The sequence below is a fragment of the Corapipo altera genome, unplaced genomic scaffold, assembly GCF_003945725.1.
Source record: "Corapipo altera isolate COAL_440 unplaced genomic scaffold, ASM394572v1 22b, whole genome shotgun sequence".
Taxonomy (NCBI): domain Eukaryota; kingdom Metazoa; phylum Chordata; class Aves; order Passeriformes; family Pipridae; genus Corapipo; species Corapipo altera.
The window spans coordinates 23,006,079-23,024,007 of NW_020884876.1; the positions used below are offsets into that span (position 1 = coordinate 23,006,079).

A 17,929-nucleotide genomic window follows, 5' to 3' on the forward strand; every position below is an offset into this window, starting at 1 on the left:
GTGGTTCTGTTTTGAGATGTACAAAGGGTTGTCAAAATATAATTAAGGACCCTGAAAATATTTCTCATATTCCTAAATCATTTCTTTATCAAATGACCTTTATATTTTCTTCCTCCTATTCTACAGATGGCAGAAATACACTAGTGTGTTCTGTGTTTTATTAGGAATTATGTCAAAGCAAAGTATTGCACTGTTTTCAGGAATATTATATAGTATTTTACTATCCTGCTGCACATGTTTTTAATTTGATATTAAACTCATGCTGGCTTACTGTTTTTACTGATCTTCATGCTGTATTTCAGTTGAATTCCAGTTCAATTTGTTGCAGATCCCAGTAGTTTCACTAGCTTTGAAAAAAAAAATAAAAGAAATTAAGAGTTATAAAAATGTGCATTTAGTCAAACTTATTGTCACTTAGTGCTGTGATATTCAAAGACTTTCGTCTTTGACACAGTTTTCAAAATGTCAGAGTTTCCTTGAAACCCATTATCTGTCCAGAGACCCGGTGATGTTTTTGCTGGAAGTTTGAAAGTCCTATAAACTAGAGCAGACATGGGAGATTTGGATCTCCAACTGCTATATGGAAGCTTCAAAATTTCTGTTTTCTGTTATAAAGTGACACTTGGGTGAATTGAAATTTAGTTTAAGCAACTTTATATGTCAGGGAAAATGCTTCAGGTTTTTTATATTGAATTGATGCTGGCATGAAGAGCTGTAGTGGTGTGTTATTCTCTCCTGTAAGCATGAGTCAAGTTTGGAGGAGAAAAGGAAGAAAAAATAGAAAATGCAGCAATTACTTTTGTTGGAGTGTTTTGTGTACTGCCAGTAATGTTATTAACGACCATGGCATGGAAGTGTCCATTTCGTTTGTGAGCTTTAATCTAGAGTGCTATGTTTGAAAAATGCTTTGTCTGTCTCTGCAATAGCTTAGGAGTTCCTAGTAATCTTTTTTACTGAGATCCATCAGTAGTGTTCAAGAGCTGTTAGCTACTGAGAAACATGTCGGAGGATCACGTATTTTCAGAAATATAATCCAATTATATTGCCCAGTATGTCTGCTAGTGATCATTTGCCAAAAAGAATGAATATCCATTTAAGTAGACATATACATATGTGTGTAATTTCCTGTGAAGATGTTCTGAATTTTGTAGACCAAACTATTAGTCTTGAGGAGAAAACAGTTTTGTTTTTAATACACTTTATGTTGTCTTAAATTGCTTCCTGTATAAAGTCCCAGCCTTAAAGGTTACAAAAGTATATTCAGTCATCTCACTCTTACATATGTCTGTGTATAAAAGTATGTGTATGTTTGTAGTTGATATCAAAATTCATTTGCATTTATCTAGTGTTTCAAATCAAACTTCACAAATCTGAACAGTTCTCAGAATAGGTCTATAAATTATGTCATTGCAGTTTTCCCCTTTGTAGAGGAGGAAATTGGGGAAGATAAAAGAAATGTTTAGTTCTCCTGCTGGCATTTGTTTGTCTTATTGTAATATAAATATTATTTTATATGCTATTTTTATGTGCTTTTATTTCTATATACTCTTTAATGTTGAATAAAAGGGTTGACACATCCCCGTCAAGACTAGAGTTATGACTTAGAGTGTCAAGTCTTTGCCTCTTTCAGCAGTGACTTGTACCTAGGATAGTTTGGAGACATTTGCAGTAATGTAGTACTTGGAGGTTGCCTCAGCTGGCTTTGTGCAGTGTAGCTTTTATCATGATGTTTATCAGGCAGTTCTTGCTAAAAGGCTTTTTTTGGGTACCAGTGGAGCCTCGTGTGCACAGAAACTATTTAAGGGACTGCAGGACATGCAAGAGAAGGGGATAGGAAAGAAAGAAGATCCTGAGAGAAATATATGGTATTTTGCTGAAATACGTTTTTCCCAAGCATTAGCATACCCTTAAGTTTAAAAAGTTACCTAGTTTGTGAAATAATTTCATTGCTCCTAATCTGTGGAGGTCTCAGAAGCTTTTCTGTCCCTTGGGGTATTTTTTACATGACTATGGCTTTATACTACTCTTTTAGTGCCATTTTCTTTTAACCATTCGTGTTTTAAGTAACACACCACATCTTTCACAGTAGCATTTTATAGTAGCATTTGCAGACAACACTAAAGGAATATCTAAATCTTTCTTTGACATTCTGCTGCCTTGAATGAGCAAGTGTCTCCTGTACTGAGTAGCAAAGTTTGCAAAAATAAAAACCATTGTATGTACAGTATGCTTTGCCTTTGAAATACTGAGTGAAACTCAGGGCATTGCTACTGAAATGGAAGACAATAAATGGAAGAATGGAATTTACCTTCCCTATTTCAAAGTCTGTGTTAAAATCCTTTTGCTGAAAATAAGTTTAGTGTTGAAATACAGCAAATGCATGTTAGCTGCAAAACCTTGTTTGTATGTGAGCTGTGCAGGTTTGCTTGTGATAGCAGGTACAAGCCAGGATTCTGCAGAAAGCTACCTTGTTTTGAACTAGTCCTTATTTCAAATGGGTGAACAGAGAGGGTTATTTGGTATTTCAATCATCTGTTTCTGTGTAGTTGTGATTTTTTTGTAGAGCTGGACCCTATGCAGCATCTGGTAGTGAAGTTCATGAATCTCCTAGATCCAACTGCTGGTCAAAGGAGGATGTGCCTGGTAGATATTTGTGTGCTATTTCATTATATGCTAGTAATGGAGACAGTAAAGTTGAAATATTCAGAAGGCTAGGGAGCTTGGAAGATGCATTTCAATGACCATACTTACTCTTGTAGGTAGTGACTGGCAGTGGTAAATCTCCATTGCTCTGGAACTCCCCCCTTCCCTTGCTTTTATCCCATGTCTGTTTTCTTCAAAATACTTGAAGTTCAGCCTGACATCCTCATCAAAAAGGTTCTTTTAAGCCAAACATAAAAGACTAAATGAGCAAAGGACACTGTCATTTCAGCTGATTTATCTACCAGGCCAGTAAGCAATCAGGGAAGCACCAGAGGTATTTGAATTACAGAAGCCACTGTTCAAGTTTTAGGTAAAAAAATAGCTGAAATATTAGAATAGGAGCTACTGTTTCTGAAAATAACGGGAAGTTGTTAACTCCCAGTGAGGAGCTGTTTTCTTACTAAGCTTCTAGGAATAAAGGCGAGAGCTGGCCAAAGGAAGTATAAAAAAATATTTAATGGTGACTTTTTATCTTAAAAATCTGGAATAAGGATTTCATGAGTCTGATTGGCAGACCATGTAGGATTTTTTTGTTTTCAATTTCTATTGTGTTGGGAAAGAAAGCCAGAATGTATTTTCATAATCCCTGCAGTTTTATAAGCCCTAAATTCCACTGGAGTAGATTGGTCTTCCTTTTATGTATTTTCTTTCTTTCTTTTCTTTTTTTTTTTCTTTTATAATTTTTTCTCAAGTTCTTATTTGGTTTTGGGGCATATTAACTGCTTCTATAAAATAGAGTGTTTTAATTGGGTTCAAGGCATCAATACTTAATGTTTCTCCTTAGACCAGAGTGCCAGAAGTATATGAGTATTTTTCAGCAAAATAGCTCTATATTTGTATAGTCTGCTTATGGGTACAGTTCTTACTGGTGAGTGCAGAAAACTCCTCTGGAGTGGTACTATGCCACTGTTATTTTAATAAATGGAGATAATTAGGAGATTAATCAGTGGCAGTTATTTTTTCTCCTTCATTTCATATCCCTTTCAGTGTTCAGTGCAAAATAAAAGGTATGAAGTTTAGAGCTATAACTTTTCCTGCTTCTGTAGTTTGACACAGAAATAATATGGTTCTTCTGAGGAAAAGGTGTAGCAATCTACACTGAGAAATCTTTGCACTCTAATTCATTTTATTGTAAAATTTGAAAGCAGCCTTTCATTCTACTTTGTCTTCCTGTACACCAAACATTCTTTTTTATAGATGTTAAATTCATTGACCCTTGAATTTCTGTGGTATCATTTCTGTTGACTGAAGTTAATATTTATTAATCAACTACACTTTTCTTTCATTATTGAATCTAATCAATAACTCCATGACTTATAATAAATATTTTCTTCTATTGACAGCACACTCATTTTTGTCTATTCTATAGTTACTGTGCTATATATTAACTTTTCTGTCCCTTTTGACATAACCACTCAACTACTGAGTGAATACCAATATAGAAATGCAGTATTGTTTTTAAATTCCACCACCAGCATGATCACACGTACAGACACACATGTGAAGACACACACACACACACACACACACACACACACACATATGTATCTATATTCCTATTGGAGAGGGGATAAAAATAATTCTGCTGTGTAGTAGGCTAGTATAGGATGGAGTGGATCTCCAAGTGCCTATTCTCAATGCAGCAAAAGGAACAGGAGGAAGAAGGTAGGGAGAGGCTCTGTGAAGGTAAAGAACAACCCACCTGTGATACTGGAGAATGAGAAGTTAACCTTGGTCACACTATGCTTGTTAGCAGGGCCTGCTAAGGTAGGACAAGAGTTGCTGGTTTTAAACTAAGAGAGTAGGTTCAGACTAGGTAGGAGGAGGAAATTTTTTACAGTGAGAGTGGTGAAATACTGGCACAGGTTGCCCAGAGAGGTGGTGGATGCCCCATCCCTGGAAACACTCAAGATTAGGTTGGACAGGGCTCTGAGCAACCTGATCTAATAGAAGATGTTCCTGCTCGTTGTAGGGGGGTGGTCTAGATGACCTTTAAACCCTTCCAGCTCAAACTATTGGATGATTCTAAGATAGCATGTGATGCTTTTTCAAGTCTCAGGTGGACACAAAATGAGACGGGGATCTGCTGGTGGATTGGTAGAAGAGGAAGCCTGAAACAGTCTGTATCAAAAACATGTCTCGTTTTTGGAATGTTTTATAAACCAAATACTGAACACTGAAACTGATATTATGTTGTACTGTAATTAAAAACATTGTTAAAAATCATAAATTGAACTCCAAAAAATTTTGAGACTGCAATGGAAATAGCCAATAAATCAGTAATAGTAAAATAGCTCCCTGTTTCAGTCTGTTTTGTGAATTTTGATTCTGTAGGGCTCACAAGTTGTGTTTTCAAAAGTTCTCCTGCAGTTCTGAGTTCCAGCCAAAAATTTGTGTGCTTCTGTGTTTTTGATGTAACCAAGATTATGTGTTTGTTTCTTCCTTGCACCTATGAAGTTACTGAAATCAGAAACTCTGGCTGTTTTCTTACAACATGAGAGATATGGCAATATTAGATTTTCTCATATGTATTTTTATGTGCTGTTTTACTTGTTTACAAGAGTGATATTTCCTTTGTGCTGTTGTTTTTGTGGGGTTTTGTGGTTTTTTTAGAGTATTGCATCAAATCTCGAACATCATCAGTAAACTTACGTTTATCTAACAAATAGTAGAATAGGAAGGTACACTGAGGACAAGGCAATGAGGGCCTAGGTTCAGGAAATACTTGTATTACAGTACATTGAGCATTAAGTGGAAGTCAGGAGGTTTTTGACATTACCTGAAGCCATTTTCTTATCTCTAATAATGTGCCAGTTTTTCTTGTCGCCATATAACTGGTGTTACTGGCATGTACAGCAGCTTTTTGATTCACAAGAAGCAACAGATTCAGATCATAATATTTGCGTAAATTAATTTCTGGAAATAATAAAGTAAATCCTAGTTTTTTCATGCTCAGGCAATAGGTACATATTCATATATCCTCTGGACCACAGAATCTTTATCGGACTATTTCTGTTGAGTTTTGTAGGTTTTCAAAGAAAAAGATTATGTTTGTGTGTAAAAGGTACGGGTTGAGGAGGAAGGGAAAGGAGAAGATGACAGTCTTATTGATTAATCAAAGGAAGAAAGTATTCCAGAGAAAGGAGACCTCCTCTAGCAGGTTCTTGCTTGGGACACTGAGCCTTATGCTTCTTCCTGGGTACTGAATTAGTCAGTTTGTGGTGACCCTTTTGCAGCTTGTGATGCAATCTGATTTTTGTGAGCAACATTATAAAATTCAAGAAAAGCACCCCATACTGAGCTCAGCAAGAGCATTGCATGAGAAATGAATGTCTGAATTACAGACTAAATGCTTTCTTGACACATTCTGGGTTGATTGTGTTCTCCTGCCTGCAGTTTATGAACTTGTCTGATTTATATATTGGTATAAATCACTGACCTCTGAATGCAGTGGTATGGCTTTACAGCAGGAGTCACAATTTGCTTGTTTTGAGTGTTAACTGAGCTGTTTGTCTGGATTGCTATATATATCAAGTTTATGTTTCTCAGATTAGATAATTTACATAATGTTTTTTAAGTCAGTTACCATTATTGTATCAAATATTCAGGTTTCTTTTTCTCTGCCTTAGGATATTCTTAAAAAAACTTTAGAATATAAAGGGAGCAAATGAAAGATTGATAAGAGTCTTTTGAGTGGTGGTTGTTTTTCTTCTTTAAAGTTTTCGCCTTAAGTCAGTCACAAGGGAAGAATACAACTTGTAAAAAAGAACGGACTTCAACAGTAGAAACAGTTCAGATTCACTGGAAATTCTTGTGAGTGCTTGTAAAATTGATGCAAAGTGAGATGTTTGCATTGTAAACTAGCATATGTAAACGCTGGCTGAAAACATGGCCAAGCTCAGCAGATGCCAAAACCACATTGCTCAATAGTTCAGGGCTTGCATAGTGGACGCAAGACTGAAATGAGTGGATAAACTTTGAAATAGTTATGAAACACAACTGTGCTTCATAATACACTGTATAACCTCTTATGATTCAGCATATCTGATCCTAATATTTTGCAGCAATTATAGGTTAGCCTCGGGACTGTTGTTCCATACAAGTTCTTGTATTTTGTGGAAGTCATGAGTCAAATTTCAAAGAAAGAAAAAGTTTGACTTTTGTATCTGATTATTTTGTTGTTATGTGCTGAAGCCACCTTTTACCCTCAAAGTAAACTGCAGTAATTGAATTAACTTAGGCAATATATGGCATGCCATTTAGTTGTGCAGACATAATTCAACTAAGTTGGCAAATTTATTTCCTTCTTGAGTTTGCCTAGATGACGTTGGACAATCTGGTTCACTTTTCTGTTCGTCTCTGCAAGGCTGCTGTTCCATTATGCTGCCAGTCACACTTTTATTGTGGATCCTGTTGCTGCTAGTCGGGATGAATGGGTTGTATGCTCTTTGATCCTAAATGAAAATGAAGGTTGAATCTTGCAAGCTACATTCAGTCCTCTACCTGCCAGGTCGCCTTAGCCTGTGGTTGTTGTGGTCGAAATGTAGGAAAGCAGTGACTGCGTCTGAAACATATTACCTGTGCCTTCTGTGATAACTGTCTGATGGGAGCTGCTGAGTTTGACATCTCAGGATGATCCCCGTGGGACCTGGGAGTGTCACAGTCCAACTGATTTTGATTGGTTGATTGGTTGGTTGTCACCAGGGCACTGACAGGTCCTTTTTCCAATGGTGTCACAGGGGCTAACAGTCACAAAAAATCTGGATTTCTCTGTCCTGAGTCTGGAGCTTTCTACAGAACCTACAACATTACTTTTTTTTTGAACCTCTTACTGAGAATCCCTTATTATTTTCAGTTTTACTATAGGTAGCATGTCAATGCCTTTTGGGTGAGTTTATAGTGGAACTACCTGTATTATGGTTAAAGCCAGATCTGTAGCAACAGGAATGTGGAGAGAATATGAGAGAATTCTGATAATTATGAATGTTTGTAAAACCAATATGAGTCAAGTACTGGCTTTTGAAGAGGTCCTCTGAATGTAACTATAAAGGCAGCAATGCCTCAAAGGTGGAATACAAAATTAGCATCTTTCAGGGGATGAATTATAAAATTCTACCTATATGAAAAAAACATGCTGATTACACTCAATAAACTCTAAGGGAATATTGTCCAAATAAAAACTGCAAGGATCAGTCTTCTGTTTTCTACTACTGTATTCTCTTGCCCTTCTATTCTTATGCACATATTTATAATACTGTAAAATTCCATCAGAGAAGGGAAATGGGATTTTGATAGCCCCCCCCTCCAAAAAAAAAAGGATCACCTGTCGGTAATCCTGAACATGGCTGTTGAATGGATTTGACTCTTATTTCAGCTTAGTTCTTGGCTGGCAGGTGCCTGGAGGCCTTTCAGTCTGCTTTAGAAGACCTTGTTTTAAAAACAGTAGTATTTGTCGCCTAATTATGAATGCAGATTTTGCATGTGTTTGAGATTTACAAGGCCTTGCTTATGTGAAACAGGCTATAAACTCTCCTTGGAAATGTATAGTAGTCTGGAGTAGATAATTACACTTTGAGAAAAGAGCCTCTGTTTCCAGTGAAAACACTGTAAAGTTATTTCAGAAATGCTCTGACCTCAGACGTTTCATATAACTTACACAAAATGCTTTCACATTTGTTCAGCAGCTAGTGGCTTGATCTCTGCCATCTCATAAGCGAAAGCACAGAAGTCTCCCTGGGAAAAAAACAGCATGTCTATGCTACAAAACTAGTGTTATTTTACTCACTCTGTTCTTTGTGTCTATACCCTTAAACAGAAGAAACCTTGCCCTTTTTTAAACAAATCTGTCTCCTAATCACACCCCACCCCCGCAAACTCAACTTTCCCTCAGATTTTTCTTCCTCCCTGCCTCCGTTCAGTGTACACACACTAATAAATTCTGTAGTAAAAACCTTGGGAGAATTTCTCAGCACAAATGAAAAGAAGATGTCAAAGGCTGAAGATGGGAATTTTCTGTTTAAAGTTGCAGAAACAATAGAGGACAATTGAAACAATGGGCGGAAAGCCAGAGATGGGTGAACAAGCCATGAAAGTATTGCATTAATTTTCTTCTGAAGAAATCTCACTGGTTCTCTTCACTTGCATCCAAAAGAGCTATTTTTGTTTGCAATTGTTTGTTTGTTTTTCAAGACTCTTGAGGAAAACAAAAGCATTGCAAATACAAGTGAAGAGACTTCTGAGAATGTTCATACCAGAAATGCTCTTGTGGCCTTTTGAAAAGTTGTTTTTAACTGCTGGTACAATAAAATTGTCAGATATTTATGAATACTTTGCATGAAAAATTTGTGTGCTGGAAGGATGACTTGATAGAAACAATGATGTGTGTCACTCAGGGGAGCAAATACCAAGCAATGAAAAACAAACTGGAATTCTGAACATGATGTGGACAGGTAATTTTCAGAAAGTCCTGCGCAGAAAAAGGAGAACAAAATTTAGTTGAGATACACGATTCAGTCTTACTAAAAAGCATGTTTGACTATGGACTGTGCTTTCAGAGAACTCTTAAGAGAGGAAAATATGTAGGGTAGAGGCAGGGGCCACTTCTGCAGCTGGAGATGGTTGAGGATATTGCCAGCAGTTGAATAAGGGAGACAGTCTAGCAACCCTGCAGATCTGCTGGATGAACCCTCATGTGAACGCACTCTAACTTGTTTCTGTTCCAGTGAACCGGCTTAATTCAGGCAGCTGATGTGATCTGTGCTGTCTTAGTTTCTGCCAATAGGCAGAACTGTAGCAAGCACGCCTCAGGAAAGTTCTGAGCCAAAACCTACCAGACGCAGGGCCACCCCTGGGCATAAGAATGACATTGAGCATCTGAACAAAGGCAGCAACAAATCCCACAAGTCAACATCTGTCTAGAGTCTCAGTCATGTCATGTTATCTATAATTTCATGCCTAAGGCCCAAGAAACAGGATTCTGAATGTAGCAGATAGGGGTCATGCTATTTGCAGTTTGCAGCCAATAAGATATTCAGAGCCAGTAATGGCTTGATAATTCAAGGAGATGGAACACATGAGCACAGCGCTTCACTTGTGCTCAATGTTCATGATGAAAAAGGCAATAACAGCCAGCATTGACTGATTTTAGTTCTTCCCATCATGCAGTTATTGTGTTACTGATGGTATGAGTTTGCAATTTCACAAGCTCGATGGCACAGATGTGTAAATTTTATAGCAGACCTGCTGAAAATGTGCTCTACTGTAATATCATGTCAAAGTACATATATGTGGAGTCTGTAGCTAAAAGTAGACGGTGCTGGATGTGGCTTTCAGTATGTATTTGTGTCAACATGTGAGCTGGAGAGGGGCAGTCAGAGCTAAAGTATCAAAAAAAATAGATGGAGGGACCTGAAAGGTGCAACATTAAATAATTCATTAAATTATTTTGTTTAATTTGTTTTTAAAGAGACCAAGTGCTTTCAGGGCAACACAAAGTGGGCAGGGGTCATAGTTAATTGAGCAGATAGTTTCCATTCAGCTAGCAGTGAGCACTGTCCTTCCTGAAGGAGATGTAGGAATGTCAGGAGGCAAACTTGTTTCTGTGTTTTCTGCAGCAAACTATGCAGATGGCAGGTTATGGAAGGAGAGGCATGTGCTTTAACTCCTTGAAAGATTTAGCAGCAGATGCTCTTCTCTGGTATGCATCAGAAGCCCTTAAAACTAAGCAGAAAACTGGCTACAATAAGGATTCTCAAAGACTTTCCTTTGGTTGATCACATCTTTAATACACAGCAGACTGACCTTCCTTCTATTGCGTTTATGTGAACCACATGAATTTTTACAAGGGTTGTTGGTGACAAACTTTTCTTGTTCTGCATGCATACACACAGACACACACATTCACACACCCTCTCTTTGTGTTACAGCAGTGGACCCTGCTAGGTTGGATGGCTCCTTCTGTTTCCAGCTGCTTTCATATGTGTCTCAGGTCCTTCTTTGTAATGAAACACCTGCATATCTTTCAGAGAGCTGGAGGTAAAGTCTGCATTATGTAAGCAGCCAGTTCTCTGCAGACTGATAACGTTTTTATTCACAAGATACTAACCTGAAAAGCTAGTGTTTTAGAAACCTGCTGGTTTCTAAACTTTATGGAAGGTGCTCAGTAAAAATGGAATAGGAAAGGACCTCAGTGTTTTGTGATTCTATCACCTTACTGTTTGTTGGGTGGTAAGTAACAAATAAGTAGTACTTCTGCAAAATTATGTTATACAAAGAGCTCATTTTGCCTAAAACAGTGTGCTTGAATCTAAAGATCAACTTCAGTATTGCCAAAGAAAGGAATGAAAACCCTACTTTTAGATTTCCTAATCTGTTTTTCTTTGGCAATCTAAGACAAGGAGGGTGCCAAAATACATGACAGATTTGTATGTCTCTGAATTTATTAGCTGCACTGCAAAGAAGTTTTACAGTCTTAGGAAACTTTCATATCTGATAGGAGATAAACTATTGTCCATAACTGAAATCAACAGAAATGTTGTCATTTCAGGCATAGTTTTGCTTGTATAAGTAGTCTGATTCAACACGCAGGGTTAGCAAACTATTCAAGAAATAACTGCATATTACCTATTATTAGTACAGTGAAAAAGCCATCTCTAGAATAGCCCTGGCATTTGGAGTGAAAAATTGTAAGGAAATACATTGTTGGGAAGAAACTGCAAGTTGGTGCAGACCTGTTTGTTGCTGTGTCCCAGGACTTAATCAGTATCACTAATGTGTCTTTCCTTTTGTTTCTTTCAGGGCCCTCCTGGTCCAAAAGGCGAGAAGGTGAGTGGATGAGTTCTTACAAGGTGAACGGAAAGCTCTCCCAGCATGAACTAAAGAGACCGTTTGTATTGATGCAGTGTAATGTTAGATTATATAAGAGAGCTGGGTAGCACACAGATGCTGTGTTAAACCTATCATCTCATCTTTCCACTTTGCAGGGAGATCAAGGTGATCAGGGCCCTCGGGTAAGCATCTTAAAAAAAATGTTACACTTCCCCTTCGCTGAATAGGCAATTAGTCTTTAGTGCAAAACTAAATTAAATACACTGTCTGAGCTAATTATGCTTATTAGCTGCATTTACCCTGCATGTTGAAGTAAGTGTCTGCAGGACAGTAATACTGAACATGACCACGTAGTGTCTGGGAAGATTTGAGTAGTACGATAGTAATGCACTAAAATACACAATTTCCATTATGGGTGGAAGTAGGTTTCTCAGGCATTTTGCTCTGCTGTATAAAAACTGGCTTTCCTAACCAAACTGTTTAGTTTCCCCAGCAATGTGTTCACGCCATGCATGGGCTTCTACTATGCAGAGGGCCAGTGGGTTTCTAATAAATGTCCTTCTAGATTTCATGTAAAATGTAGCTAATATTTAGTGAATTATAAACAAATATAATGTATGCATGTATTAGCTCTTTTTCCTGACATATATGTATTTAATATTTTTAATAATAACAACAATATTATCACCTTGTAATAATATCCAAACAGTGCGAACATGGTTTAGTTTAGGAAATGTAAAGGTTCTTTTAATTTCTAAATATCATGTGTATTTTAACAGAGAAATAGACAAATACAGGTGTGAAAGTTAAGATAGATTGACTCTGCTACTTCTCTCCTCTTTACATCTGTGCTTCATTAGAAAATGCTTGGTTACATTGTTTGAATGATATAGTAACTCTCTTCAGTTACATGTTTATAAATTTTTTCATAACAGTGTGTTCCATGGATTATTTTTTTTCTCTTAACTATGTTAAATATTTTGAATTTGCAACTTTATTTTATTCTACTGTTTTGTTTCATATAATTTGATTTAATTGAATTTTACTTTTTTCAGTCAGTAATATTATCTAAAATCACAGCATGCTTTTACAGCTGATTTTGATTGGTGCTACCAGTGTTAACTACCAGGGTGTCCTGTTATGCTTGGTGATACAACTACTTTATAAAGACAGTGGCCTAAGAATGAACAGCTTTAAATATTATTTCAGTTGAAACTCAATAAGAAGAATTGGAAAACTACTTCAAGAAGTAAAAGAAAGTAGAGGGTAACAATGTGAGGGACATTATGCTCTTTTCTAAGCTTATTAATGTACAGACTAAACGTTCTGAATAATGTAAGAATTTCCTTTTAACTTGTAAGCAAATTTAGTATGTCTCAGAGGCCATGCTGGGCTATATATTTTGGTTGATTCTGTGCTACAGAACTTCAAGGGGAATGGGAGGAGACAGAAGACAGGGGAGGAGAGCAGAGCAGTGCCTGTGGCTTTGGAGAGGATGCTCCATTCAGATGGCATGTCAGAGTCCGTGTGTGCTATTCTGCTTGCATCAAGTGGCCTTACATTCAGGAGAATGTGTGTTCTTACATTCACATTCACAACTGTGATCTTAGATTCAAAAGAACAAATTTTATGGAGGTATTGGAGAGGGATTCAGTAACAAATATGGAAGAGCAATGTTATAAACAGTATTACATAGCTGAGGATAAGAATCTAGAATTACAAGTGTTGGAGAAGTTTCCAAGGAAAGACTCAGAGGTTTGAACACAGGAAAACAAAACAAGTGGGATTAGTGCAAGGGAATGATGATGCAGAAATCTTGGCAAAATATTGGAGAGATGTAAGAACTAGAAAGTGGTTAAGCATGTGTGGCTTTCAGTCCCTGTGCTGGAAGTGTTGGCAATACCCAAACTGAAGTTTGTGCAGTGTTGTAGGTGGAACCTGCAAGGACTGCAGGACTATAGTGCCCACTTCACCACCCTCTATACTGGAAGACAGTGGAGTCCTTACTGAACCATACCAAATGGTTATAGCTACTTTGTGGGTTTGGTAACTCAAGTCCAGATAAAAAGTAGAGAATTTACGACCTAAGGAATTCATGTATAAGGACATTACAAAGTTGTATCTGCAGCAGCAGCCATCAGCTGAGACTGAATTATGTATCTGATTATAGAAAAGGAGTTCAATAACTTTAGCAGTGGAGAGGAAGAGGCGGTGAATAACACCTTGTGGGCTATCTGAAATTTCACCAATATTTTAGTCAATGCATGTTGTAGTAAAGTACCTCCTTTTTAAGTATATGGGTCTAGCTTGGGTAATTTGACCAGTGTTGTTGGTTTTCTCTTTATCTATTTTGAACGTGTTCTACAGCAGCTTGTCCTTTTTTGCCTTGTATATTTTACCAGTAGTAAGTACTATGAAGCCTCTGATCATTTTATGTTTTGTGATGCATCAGTTACCTCCTCTGATGACTGTCTTCAGGGTGAATCTGCTCAGCTTGCCAGGCAATTTACAATTTAATTAATGGAAATTCTTTGTGGAAGCCAGTCATGCACCAAATGAAACTAAACCCATTTAAACGTGGTTGGTTACCTTTGCACATAGTTTTCCATCATGCCTATGTAAAATGAATGGGTTTGGATGTAGTACCATACAGTATTATTTTTGAGAAATATATTGTACCTGAAAGTAACTGGGGCGTGACATTAATACTTGAATTTGACAAGTTAGCAGACAGATTGGATATAATATCTGAAAGTGGTGAACACTGTAAATCTAATTCATCTTTTGCAGATAAGATACCTGAAGCTTCTTTGGTTTCATGTTTTTGTATATTGGTTTGAAACATGCATTTAGCTTAACAAAGATCTTTATTGAACTGAAATTCTAAAATGACCTTTATTCTTTAGAAAAGCTACTTTCTTTCTTCTAGGCATTTTCATTAGTAAGAGAAATCAAAATAAAATGTAAAGACTGTTCATGTCAAGATGAGACCTTAAACTTTTAAAAAGTTTAAGGTCTCCTCTTGGCCCATCTCAAGGCCCAAGTTTTCACCTTGGGCCTTGAGATTTTTGAGATATCCTTCTTTCTGAAGTAATTTCAAAACTGTAAAAATAGTAATCAGGTATCTCAAAAGTTCTTCTTCACAACCAGTGGACATGCAGAATATATACTAAACTGCTTTGAAGTTCAGGTTTTCTTAAAAATATCTTCAGTAAATTTATACACTAAGAACTTAACCCTCCAAATACCGCCCAGGGGTCAGGCACTTTTTAGAATAATGTGTCTGAGGTTTTGTGTTTGTGGGGGTTTTTTTAAGTATCTGAGGAGTTTTCTTAAGTATTGAGAAGTAATCTGTGGATCAGTCTCCTTCATCATACAGAGATGGCATAAGGGCTCTAGTTCATAATGCCATGTGGCTTAATCTACTTATGCCCATACTGCCTGTAGACAATGTGAGCCAAAACAACATTCCAGTAGTGTGAATGATATTGAAATTCATACCCTAAGTGTGAATTTGAGCAGCATGTTAGAGCTTTTAGTTGCATGAGACCACAGATAAGGTACTGAAGGATGCATTCAAATGTACTGATCTTATTTGACAAAAATTCTTTTTTTATCTCTTTATGTATTTTTATATCAGATCTCTAATTACTCTAAAGTTCTGGTTGATTAAACATTTAGGTCAAGTGCAGAACTAGTTTTCTTCAATACCAGTGTAAGAAATGGTAAAGTTAGTATGTCTTTTGGATACTCTTCTTTTTGGAGAGGACATGGCTTCTTAAAATGTTCAGGGAGATTTCCTTTACTGTACTGAGCCATGACTAAATTAAAAATGATGGGGTTTAGCCTGTGGACTGCTAAAATAAATGCTTATGTCAGGCTCCTGCTCGGCTCCAGTTGCTCTGCTCTGCTCCAATTTAAAAAAAAGCCTTTGAAGATTTCATAATGGTAGGCTTGCAAAGGATTCAAGTAGAGATTGTACCTTGATAATGGAAATAGGTCTTCAGAGGTGAATGTCTGAGAATGGATCTAGCTAGTACTGAGTGTCTTCTTGGATGCGGAAGGGAACATTGTCATCAAGGATGATTAAAAGGCTGAGGTACTTAGTGCCTTCTTTGCCTCAGTCTTCAACAGAAAGACTGGTTACCCTCAGGGCAACTAACCCCATGAGCTGGTATATAGGGATAGGCAGCTGAATAGACCCCCCTGTAATCCAAGTGGAAGTAGTTAGACCTGCCATGCCACTTAGACACTCACAAGTTCATGGGGTCGATGGGATCCAACTGAGAGAGCTGTCAGAGGAGCTTACCAAGTGACTTTCCATCATTTATCATCAGTTCTGGATAACCATGGGTTCCCAGGTGACACCCAGTTACAAGAATGGTCAGAAAGAGCATTTGGAGAACTACAGGCCCATTAGCCTGATCTAAGTGCTGGAAAGTTATGGAACAGATCATCTTGAGTGCAATCACGCAGCACATACAGGGCAACCAGGGGATCAGGCCCAGCCAGCATTGTTTCAAGAAAGGCAGGTCATGCTTGGCCAACCTGATCTCCTTGTGTGACCAGCCGACCCACCTACTAAATGAGAGAAAAGCTATGGATGTGTCTACCTGGACTTCAGTAAAGCCTTTGATACTGTCTCCCACGACATTCTCTTGGCAGCCCACGGACAGGTGCACCCATCTTTGGGTTAAATATTGGCTGGATGGCTGGGCCCAGAGAGTAGTGGTGAGTGGAGTTACATCCAGTTGGCAGCCGGTCACTCGTGGGATTCCCCAAGGCTCAGTGTTGGGGCCAGTCCTGTTTAAAATCTTTATTGATGATTTGGATGAGAGGATTGACTGTACCCACAGTAAGTTCGCAGATGATGCTAAGTTGGTTAATCTACTGGAGGGTAGGAACGCTTTGCAGAGGGATCTGGACAGGTTGAATTGATGGAATGAGGTCAACAGTTTGAGTTTCAACAAGGCGAAGCTCTGAGTCTTGCATTTGGGTCACAACAACTCCATGCAGTACTACAGGCTTGGGGAAGAGTGGTTGGAAAGTTGCCTGGTGGAAAAGGACCTTGGAGAGCTGGTCAGCAGCAGCTGAACATTAGCCTGACCATATGCCCAGGTGTCCCAAGAAGGCCAAGGGCATGCTGGCTTGGATCAGAAATAGTGTGACCAGCAGGAGCAGTGTGCTGTACTCAGCATTGGTGAGGTCACACATCAAATTCTGTGGTCAATTTTGGGTACCTCACTACAAGAAAGACATTGGGGTGCTGGAGTGTGTCCAGAGAAGGGCAATGAAGCTGGCAAAGGGTCTAGAGAGTGAGTTGTGCGAGGAACAGCTGAGGAAGCTGGGGTGGTTTAGTCTGGAGTAGAGGAGGCACAGGGGAGATCTTATCGCTCTCTACAACCACCTGAAAAGAGGTTGTACCCAGGTGGGAGTTGGCCCCTTCTCCCAGGCAACTAGTTACGGGACAAGAGGACATAGCCTTAAGCTGTACTAGGGGAGGTTCAGGTTGGACATCAGAAGAATTTTTTCATGTAAAGGATGGTTAAGCATTGGAATGGGCTGCCCAGGGAAGTGGTGAAGTCACCATCCCTGGAGGTGTTTAGGGAAAGACTGCACATGGCACTTAGTGCTGTGGTTTAGTTAACGTGGTGGTGTTTGGTCAAAGGTTAGACTCAATGATGTTGGAGGTCTTTTCCAACTTTACTGTTTCTGGGATTCTTAGTCTTTTCTCATCCTTCTGTAAATGGCATAATAAATATCTTCTGTCTTTTAGTTCAGATACATGAGAGATTTCTTGCTTATCAGAGCTAGAAATCATTAGCTAGCACCTGCTTTTAAATTGGTTTTGATCTAGGTGAAATGAGAAACCACCCAGAAGCCATACTTAATTATTTCCATAAAATTATTTTCTCGTTTTGCTGTGTTTACGTAAGTTTTCCTGTTAGTTGGGTCAGCATAGAACTGATAATATCTCTGAAGTGTCCTCAGCAGGAAAGATGAAGGTCTAGAAAAGAAAGTTTATTTTATTGTGTTAACCTTTATTGACTTGAAGATTAAAAGCATTCCTTAGGTCCTGGTAAAGCAGTTAGGTTTGGGTAGCGATATAATGTTCTCTTCTATTTAACCCTTTCTCTTTCTCTGTTTACTTTTATTATTTTCCTCCTTCTCTGCTGTCTAATAGAGAGAAATCTTTGTTTTGCAAGTTCTACTCTTCTGTGCTGGCAAACTATTTCAAAATTACCTAATGTCAACAGAAATAGTCCTAGAAGCAGTCTATTTACAGAAATAACTAAATACAAATGTGGGTGTATATATATAGATATCAGCTATCTTTTTAAATTGAAGTATTGCTTCACTTGTTACATTATAGACACAACTTTTATACTGTCTCATCTTA

General features: G+C 37.9%; 1 protein-coding gene across 5 annotated transcripts in view; it reads left to right on the forward strand.

Moving 5' to 3' along the window:
• Positions 1-17,929, forward strand: part of COL25A1 (collagen type XXV alpha 1 chain) — a 313,397-nt gene that overhangs the window by 194,169 nt on the left and 101,299 nt on the right. For 3 of the 5 annotated variants that reach the window (XM_027636119.1, XM_027636120.1, XM_027636121.1), the window contains 2 exons: positions 11,500-11,526; positions 11,685-11,711. In XM_027636119.1, coding sequence (XP_027491920.1) covers positions 11,500-11,526; positions 11,685-11,711 — 54 coding nt within the window. The remainder of the gene's footprint in view (positions 1-11,499; positions 11,527-11,684; positions 11,712-17,929) is intronic. The other 2 variants (XM_027636123.1, XM_027636124.1) reach the window with 1 other exon arrangement.